We start from the raw sequence: 10,211 nt of genomic DNA, 5'->3' as shown, positions 1-10,211 counted from the left end.
GACTATGACCAGTAACAAATGTGGCAGATGGCATGCCAGTGTTAAAAGGGATAGAGCTTTCGAAGGATTTGTTGTTCCTCAAGCTTAAAGTAGTATCAGACTCATTTATTCTCATTGCCGCTATCAACGAGTCCCAACACCCAAGCTCTTTTTTAGGAGCAAGAGCTAAAGATTAAAAGACTCCCATCTAATTTCAATTCTTTAGATTTTTTTTCCTTCAGATTTGCCATGTTGCGAATCAAGCCATTGTCTTAGCTAAATTTGCTGTTATGTCTTCTTTTGATTTTGTTTGGGTTGAAGAAACTCCTCATATATTTATGCTATTGAGGCTTTTGATAATGTCACCATTGGTTTAATAAAAGCAGGTAGTTCAAAAAATAATAATCACATGTAAACACACCATTGATGAAGAATTTTGAAACGTCGAAGAAGCTATTAGGAAACCAAGATTTGAAGAAAAAATAACTAATTTATGAAATGATTTCAAACCAATATAATATTTTCCAAAAATGAATAGGCTTAATAGCACAGCCTTAAAAATTAATGTTTAAACTAAGATTGTAGGACTTTACCTCAAAGGGAGTCCTTTCAGAAATTCTCAAAGGCTTGAGTTGCCCCAAGTTTAAGAGGAGGTTTGAAAACAGTGGCGGAGCCAGGAATATTGTAAAGCCCGGGCAAAAAAAAATTTGCAACACATTTATAGGGCGTACATAAGAAATTGCAAGCAAATAATAAAAAATGTAAAGAAATTGCCCAATTTATAGGAGTTTATATAAGAAATTCATAGGGATTTACACAAGAAATTGCAAAAAATTTGGCCCGGAGCCCGGGCGAGTGCCCAGGGTTGCCGGGCCTTAGAACCGCCCCTGTTTGAAAATAGTTTTCAACCAGCAATAGACGTGCCTCGGTTAGAACCTCATTAGTTGCGTCATTGCCCCAAGCGCAAAGATGGTTTCAATTACGCAACAAACCTTGTTTTTCTGTAGACTTCAACCACGCCTTGTGTCTCATATGGGCGATGTGGGATCAAATACGTGGTACTTGAATATTTGTACAATGGACCGTCGAGATTAGATGTCAAACTAAAGTTTGTGATTACGAAATAATAGAACTAGTTGGGATGTCAAATTTTATCGCAATAAAAAAATTGACAATAGAATCTAGGTACTGTCACAGCACAATATAATATCAATAACTTATCACCCTTTACTTTTTTGTTATCTCGACAATCTTCAGGTTTGTACCATTCAAGGTCAAGGTTGAAACCCAGAAGACCTCTACGTGCAGCCTCAGTATCATTGAATATTGTCATAACAATGAGAACTAATAGAAGAGAAACAGTGGTAGATTTTCCCATAGTATTAACTTGTTTTATTTTACCTTTTTTTTTTGTATGAAAGAAATTGCCTCCAAATTAATTAACACAATTTATAGAAATATAAATTAGAGTGATAGGAACTGATATTAGTTCTTGAAACGTAGTGTGAATTAAATTGGCTTTTGCGTTATTGATTTTATTAAAGTGATTGGATAGATTGTGGAAACTGTAGAAGAATATGCATTGTTTTATACATCAATCAATAAAGAGTACGGTTATCCTTTCTTTTCTTTTTTAGGAAAGGAGTACGGTTATCTTTAATATTTGTCTGCGGTTTAACGAGAGATGGTTGTTATAGGAGCAGTAAATTGAATAAAACTGAAATCATATAAGGTAAAACAGTGAAATTTCAGCACTGCTCTGCACACCTGGGCCCACAAAAGCATTCGTGAGCGCACACATGTCGGATGTACACGGATTGGGTTGGGTCGATTTTGGCCAAATCTGTTATCCGATCTGATTAAATCTAATTGATTTGGGTTATGTAAAAGAGCTGCATTTTTTATGTTAAGTCCGAGCCGAACCAACCCAATAACGAGCGGGTTATGGGTCATTAAACATTTTTTGAAAAAAATTCAAATAAAAATTTCTTGACATTTACCCTTACCGCTATTAGTATCTTTAACCTTATCTATTTCTTAACTCACCTCACCCTATTCTCATTTACATCCATCTTATTGCTTCTTTAACATTACTCTCTCCGTTCTATATTAAGTGACCCAGTTGATTTATCACATATACCAATACATATTTTTTATCTTTAATATATTTAATTATCTATTAGAAAAAGTTATGAATATTTAATATTTTGAAAATATTCATCGAGATGAATCCAAAAACATCTTATATGATATTATTTATCTTTGTATATTAGTAGAAAAATATGGTCAAAATATATCTGATCAATACTGCACATTGTCAACTATGTTGTCTAATATGGGACGGAGGGAGTAACGTTTATCTTAATGTCTTTTACTCTAACGGCATACCATATTCTTCATCTCAGTTTAATGTTTATAACTAAAATGAGTTTACTTTATTCGAATTCATTTGTATGATAACAATAATTTAACAGAATAAAAACTTTATTTTTTTTAATGAAATTCAACTAGGCTAAAATATGGTTTTAGTCCCTGCAAATATGTCTCGTTTTGCTTTTAGTCCCTGCAAAAAAAAATTGTTTTTGGTCTCTGCAAAATTTTTTGTTTTTGAAAATAGTCCCTGACCTCACTTTTGTGATGATTTGCATACGTGGCACATTATAACTGAACTAATTTTGTAGTTTTTGGTCTCTGCAAAATATTTTGTTTTTTAAAAAGGTCCTTGCAAAAATTTTTGTTTTTGAAAATATTTTGTGTTGTGTTTACCGTAAGTAAAGAGTAAAGAGAAGAGAAGAACACACATAAATTTATAGTGGTTCACCCAATGTGGGTTAGTCAACTCCTCACAATCTTGTGAGATTTTCCACTATGATGCTTGAGATAACTTCTCAAATCATGCACCTTACAACCTTGTTCACCTGAACAATTACAACAACTGTACTCTCTTAGCCTCAGCAGGCTTACACCTTTCTTGCTAAGTTACCTACTTAGAATTTACACCTTTCTGCTCAAACTAACACTTTAGTACCTCTAAAGCTAGATGAGACTGATTACAATTTGTGTGGAGTTTGAATGATATAGATCAGACAATAGATGAATGGAGGGAGAGATTTATCTTTAAAAAGAGCTCAGAAGATTGGACAGAGTTTTTAAGTCTTTATGTCCTTTGATTCTTTGTATCTTGGTATGAATTGAAACTTGTTCATGTCTTAGTTAACCACTCAAGAGCACAAGTTAAATACCAACAAATTAATCAAATTTCGTTAATTCCTTAATCATTAAGGTTTGTTATCTTTAAAATTAATTAGGAATTTTGCCTCAAGACCATCGATCCATGCTCCACACTGGTCCTACCAGCAAAATTATACGCAAATAAGTTACTTGTTTTATACTATGTTAATATGAATAAGTCAATTTGTTAAGCTTTAACAATGTACTTGATAGTTCATATGATGTGAAATACTTTATATTAATCAGATCATGGTTACATTAGGTACATCGTTAGTTGCTATTAGTTACAATAGAAATGTTAGCAACACACATTTTAACACACACTTTCCAACACACTTTAAACTATCAAGTATTTGTTTGACCGAATGAGCTTTTAAAGAAGGTATGATTTGTGATAACTAGACTCTTGACCAGTGCTACCGCACGGATCCTACCAAAAAGAACTTAAACAAATAAGTCGCAACAATGTGAACATATATAGTTAATAGAAGTCATATAAAAATTTAAAAACATGTTCACTTCTGCAACAACCATACCAACAACAAAATATATATATCTAACATTTATACAAATTTTTTTATTGATATTGTTTAATTTTATGCGGGGGGGACTTCCTTCTACCTTCTCTGATTCAACTCCTTTACATTTGTTGATAGTTGGACTCCACTTGCAAGAAAGTTGAACAATGAACCAATAACAAAATCATCACACTTTTAAGTCATAATTGCTCTCTATAACTATTGACACAAATGAAGAAAGACTAATATTCCACATAATACACTTTTAAGTGAAAGTTGTCTACTTTGTCTTGTATGTGAAACATGCATATTCCATGTAGAAGAAAAATCAGAGGCAAAAATCAACTAATGAACCATTGGAAAATTGAAAAGAAAACATACACTCATCCGACATAAATTGGTTTAATTTTTTTTTATTTAAAAAAAGTATCTGCCAAAATCAAAAGGATAGAATACAATAGGCTACGAAAGGCTTTTGTGTTTTCTTAATCAAGTTTGTGTTTCATATACGGTTCAGATTTTAATAGATTTGCTATGATTGTAAGTGTGTTTTTGGTTCACAGTGATCACATGTTTATATAGACAATAGACAATTGTGTGTATATGTGATGAGAATTTTTGTCTATATAAACATGTGATCACTGTGAACTAAAATACTTCATATGCTCCAATACATTTTCTAGGGAGAAATGTTTTCGTAAAATTAATAGTTTATAAAAACATAAGTAACCATATAACCTTAGATATGATTTTTGTAACAGACATAATTGTATGGTCATTGTATGTATGGCTTTCCCTTAAAAAACTTCCATTAATATATTAGGGAAACTAAAATGATCATGACTTAATGAAGAGCAAAATAAGTAATAGTACCATGCTCAACAAAAGATATATTGATGAAGATATGAAGCCCTGCAATCATTAAATTCTTCCATCTTGGTGATGCACCGAGAGCTCTCCACATTCTTAGTAGGATTAGAACAAATGTGATGCTTCATACCAACCAACAAACACTTCTAAGTATTCCTCACAACTAATAGATTAAAGACTTATTCAATCACCCGATCCCTTAACTTAATTGATTGTTTTAATTTGGTTCCCTAACTATAATTTGTACCAATTTGGTCCCCTATACTAGTTTTAGTCCTTTCTATTAATTTCTCTCAAAAAAACGTTAACTTATGTACCAATTTGGTCTCCTATGTTTTGCTCTATTAATAGTTTTAGTCCTTTCTGTTAACGTTTTTTTGAGAGAAAATAACAGAAATGGCTAAAACTAGTAACACCTAGAGCAAAACATAGAGGACCAAATTGGTACAAATTATAGTAAGGGGACCAAATTGAGACAATCAATTAAGTTAAGAGACCGGGTGATTGAATAAGCCTAGATTAAACAAATGTGCCATTGAAGGTGAGGTGAAATAGTTCATAACCTAAACAACCGGTCTAAAAAAATGTATCAACACTCTCTTACCATGAAACACCAATTGATAGAGATAAGTTATATAAACAAAAGAATACTTGAAATGTCAAATTGGTATATAGGGTGGCAGTTGTAACCTAATAACAATATAGATGTATCATTCCTTCTCTAATTGTTCAATAAAAAAAATGTAAAACCACTCAAATTCTAGGCAATTTCATTGCAACAGTGTAGTAATTTGAATATTTTGATGGGAAAATAAAACTATTTCAAGAGACATGTCAAGAGACTTAAACCTTAACTTGCAATTTATGTATAGGATGCATCTGAAATAACCTTAAGTTAAAACTGATGTCCTACATTAATTAAATGCATTTGTTAAAAGATGAACCATGTCCTTAAACACACAGAAAATTTATCATTAAGTATATCCTTGGCCTCTTTAACAATATGTAAAATGGTAAACTGCATTATGGTAACAATAGAATGGTCCTTTTAACAAATGAGCTAATTCAATAGAAGAAGAAGAAGAAGAAAAATCATCGCAAGAAACTTAATTAGTTAAGATAAGGATGAATGCCTTCCTTATGACAAAGTACACAAATAGCAAAATTAAAAATAGAATGTGTGAAACAAAAGTACAAAACTGTAACAACATTGATAGTGAAACGTAAATATCACATAGAAACAACAAAACTTAAAATAGAAACAGACACAAATCCATTTATGAGATAAACATGATGAAATAGTCCAGATGAAATGAACCACGACAAAAATGTTGCACGCAATAATGAGGAAACAAACAAACAAAATCTCACACAAATAGAATATGAAAAGGGTAAGTAAAGAAGAGGCCAATACCTCAAATTTTATGAATCAAATGGTCTCTAATGTGCATAGTCTCATTTCCTTTCTCAGATTCTGCACAATAGCAACACAAAGAAACTCTAAACTAAAAACAAAAATCCAAAATGAAATCATTGATTGACGGAGGAGAAAGAGGAAATAATCAAATATTAAGTAGGATGAGATAAATCAACAATGACAACCTGAGGAGCCGATGGAGTTTTGAGGAGCTCAAGACACTACAAGAAATATTGAATTTTCCTACAAAGATTTCCGACGAAATTTCCTAGGAAAGGGTTTCCTACGAATTACCTACGAAACTTTCGTAGGAAAGCACATGTCAGTAAAAAAGGACCAGAAAAGTGGGGCGTGCCAGCTTGTGATTGGCTGCTTTTACCGAGGAATACTTTCCTAGGAAAGCAGCGGCCCCACATGCAGAAAAAGGGCGCGTGGGAGTATGTGATTGACCTACGTTACCGACGAATATTTTCCTAGGAAAGCTGCGGCCCCACATGCAGAAAGCCGTTGGATATAGGGTGTGTGGCTGGTTGTGATTGGTGGAAATTACCTACGAAAATTTCGTCGGAAAACACGGGACCCACATTCTAACTAGCCGTTTGTTACCGTTGCAGCATTATAAATATACAACTCTTCACTCTATTTTCTTCCTTACAATTTTCACTCTATTCTCACTCAATTTTTTTTAATATCACTCAAATTTTATTCTCCATAATATTATTATCATTGTTGAAGTTTCTAACAAAGGTAATTATTGATATTTTCTTATAATTGATTTCAATTTTACATGTGTTTGAATTTATAAATATTTAATATTGTTATATTTTAAAATAAGTTACATTTTTTTTTATAGTTATGTTGGTTCTGATTCATTTTGAGGTTGGTGTTGTTGTTCGTTGCCGTTGATTTTGCTGCCTCCGCTTAGTTCGTCGACTTATTATTTGAGGTTGGTACATTTCTAACTATTGCTACAATGGTATTAGTACTAAATATTAATTATTAGAAAAATAGTTACTAAAATTATTATATTGTAATTAATAAAAACGTTAGCGGGATTTTTCTAAAAAAAAATGTTAGTTGGATTAACTTCTTTAAAAAAATATTTAGTGGGATTAAATTAAATTTCAACTTATTAGTGTTAGAGAGAGTATAATGAAAAAAGTGTTAGCTTGTAGAAAAACTTGTAGTTTAGTTAAAAATGTTTACTTTTAAAAATGTGTGTATTTATATATATTGTTAATTTAGTTATTAAAATATGTTGCATTATTTTTCGTAGTTTCCTTGTTTTCGATCCATTTTAAAGTTGGTGTTGCTGCTAGCTGGTTGTTGGTTTTTTTTTTTTTTGGATCCACTTGTTCATTGGCTTGTTATTTGAGGTTAGTATCTTTTATTTATTTAAAATTTATTCAATGGATTAGTATTAAAAATATTAGATATTAGAAACATAGTTAGTAAAATTAAATTGTAGTAAATATGTTATTTAGATCAAATTTGTTTTACGTAAAATAAATGTAGCTAGTAAAAATGTTACCGTAGTTCTTTAAAAAAAAGTTAAGTTAGTAAAGAAATATGTATAATTAAGTTTGTTAGAAAAATAATGTAAAGTAGCAAATAATAAGTTAATTAATATGACATATGTGAATTATTTTGTGGGAACCAATTCTGGCGTCCGCGCTTAACATTTATTTGTGGTTCGTAATTTGTATATGCACGCAATGTTTATTTCATACAAATTTTAGAAAATTTGATATAGATTAGAAAATGTTATATATTTTAGTCATAAAATATAAAATCTTATATAATTATTATGCGATAGCATGTTTATTTTGTACAAATTTCTAAATATTTAGGTGATTAGAAAAAAATTGTTATTTATATTAAAAAAATATTTACGTATAAAAATATATGGTACTAATTTGAGTCAACTGCAACGACGCGAAAAATGGATCAACATATTTTCCATCGTAGTTGGATGTACGATAGAAAATATCCGGGGAAAAGGAAACTTAAGGCGGCTTTTGTGGATGGAGTTCGTGATTTTGTTGCTTACGCCATGGCGCAAGATGCCTTTCAATTGGAGGGAGGGATAAGATGTCCGTGTGTTAAATGTACGTGTAGGTTGATTCGGAGCCCAAAAGATGTTCTAAACCATTTAAAGGACCTTGGTTTTATGGAGAATTATTATGTGTGGATTTATCACGATGAACAAGAGCCTACAAATAATACCGAGTCTGATGTTAATATGCACGCTTCAAGCAGCGAGGCGCGTATGGAGTGTGAAAACTTTGGCGTGATGGAAGATATGGTCGGTGATGCACTTGGGGTGAACCTGTCTTACAACGAGGGTGGTGAAGAGGAAACAATCCCGAATGAGAAAGCGTTGAAGTTTTACAAGATGATGCAAGAAGTAAACAAGCCGTTGTTTGAAGGGTCGTCTGATTCTAAGTTATCAATGAGTGTGAGGCTTTTAGCTGCCGCGTCAGATTGGAGTGTAGCCGAAGAAGGCTCAGAGTGTTATACAGATATCATGAGGGACGCAACTCCTGTAAAGGACAATTTGCCCTTGAGTTTTTATGAGGCTCAAAAGTTGGTGGAGAAGTTGGGATTGGAAGTTAAAATTATTGATTGTTGCGTTAATGGGTGCATGTTGTTTTACGACAACGAATTTGGTAAAAATGATGGGGCGTTGGTGGCGTGTAAATTTTGCAATGCACTGAGGTATGAAGTATGTGATGATGTCGGTTCTCAGAAGAAGAAACGAGTCTCAATCAAGTCAATGTTTTATCTGCCAATAATACCAAGATTACAGAGATTGTTTGCATCAACTCACACGGCTGATAAAATGACATGGCATTATTACAATAAAACTAATTCAGGTGTGATGCGACATCCTTGTGACGGGGTGGCATGGAAGCACTTTGATCAAGTACATCGTGATTTTGCAGAAGATCCACGTAATGTGAGGCTTGGATTATGCTCTGATGGATTTATTCCATATATCCAAGCATCATCAACGCCTTATTCTTGTTGGCCAATTCTTCTTACCCCGTATAATCTTCCTCCTGAGATGTGCATGTCAAAGCCTTATTTGTTTTTGAGTTGTATTGTACCAGGACCTACGAGCCCATTAGATGGTATAGATGTGTATCTACAACCCTTAATTGATGATTTGAATAGATTGTGGAACGGTGTATCGACATATGATATTGCAAGGAAGAAATTTTTTAGAATGAGGGCAGCTCTGATGTGGACTATTAACGACTTTCCTGCATATGGAATGTTGTCTGGATGGTCGACTCATGGAAGATTGGCTTGTCCACATTGCTTGGAACAAACAAAGGCCATATGGTTGCATCACGGAAGAAAGCATTCGTGGTTTGACTGTCATCGTCCGTTTTTACCCGCGACACATGAATTTCGTAAGAAGAAGAATTTGTTTACTAAAGGAAAAACAGAAAAAGATGGCCCGCCTCCTAGGACGACATCAGAGGAAGTATACCGTAGAGTCAATGAACTAGGACTTTTGAAATTCACAGATGTTGGCAAAAGAGTCAGACACCCATAATACGGTAACGAGCACCATTGGACCAAAAGAAGTATCTTCTGGGATCTCCCTTACTGGAAAGATAATTTACTGAGACATAATCTTGATGTTATGCACATTGAAAAGAACTTTTGTGACAATATAATTCACACAGTGATGAATGTCTCTGGTAAAACAAAAGATAATGAGAAGGCTAGAATGGACTTGCCATTGCATTGTAAGAGACCAGAAATGGAGCTACAACTTCTTCAAAATGGAAAATATCTAAAACCCAAGGCTGTTTATAGTCTTACTGCTGATGAAGCAAAATCTGTTTGTCAATGGTTGAAAGAGTTGAGGATGCCAGACGGATATTGTTCTAACTTGTCGAGGTGTGCCGACGTCAACTCAGGAAGACTGCATAGAATGAAAAGTCATGATTCCCACGTTTTCTTGGAACGCTTACTTCCAATTGCGTTTAGCTCATTGCCAAACAATGTCTTAAACCCCTTGACTGAAATTAGCCTTTTTTTTAAAGACTTGTGCGCTTCAACCTTGAGGATGGATGAACTTGTTAAAATGGATCAAAATATGCCTATCACTCTTTGTAAACTAGAGCAAGTTTTTCCCCCGGGTTTCTTTGATTCTATGGAACATCTTCCTGTGCATCTCG

At 33.2% G+C, this 10,211-nt stretch overlaps 1 protein-coding gene and 1 pseudogene across 1 annotated transcript; one reads left to right on the top strand and one right to left on the bottom strand.

Moving 5' to 3' along the window:
- Positions 1 to 791: 791 nt before the first annotated feature.
- On the bottom strand, positions 792 to 950 carry LOC112416157 (uncharacterized; annotated as a pseudogene).
- Positions 951 to 7,957: 7,007 nt separating this feature from the next.
- Positions 7,958 to 9,580, top strand: LOC120576095 (uncharacterized). The gene has a single exon (XM_039827079.1). It carries the CDS (start codon positions 7,958 to 7,960, stop codon positions 9,578 to 9,580), a length of 1,623 nt encoding a protein of 540 aa, XP_039683013.1.
- The last annotated feature ends 631 nt before the right edge of the window (positions 9,581 to 10,211 follow it).

Source organism: Medicago truncatula, chromosome 6, assembly GCF_003473485.1.
Source record: "Medicago truncatula cultivar Jemalong A17 chromosome 6, MtrunA17r5.0-ANR, whole genome shotgun sequence".
Lineage (NCBI taxonomy): Eukaryota > Viridiplantae > Streptophyta > Magnoliopsida > Fabales > Fabaceae > Medicago > Medicago truncatula.
The sequence above is the reverse complement of the archived record's forward strand: the minus strand, read 5'-3'. Positions and strand labels throughout refer to the sequence as shown.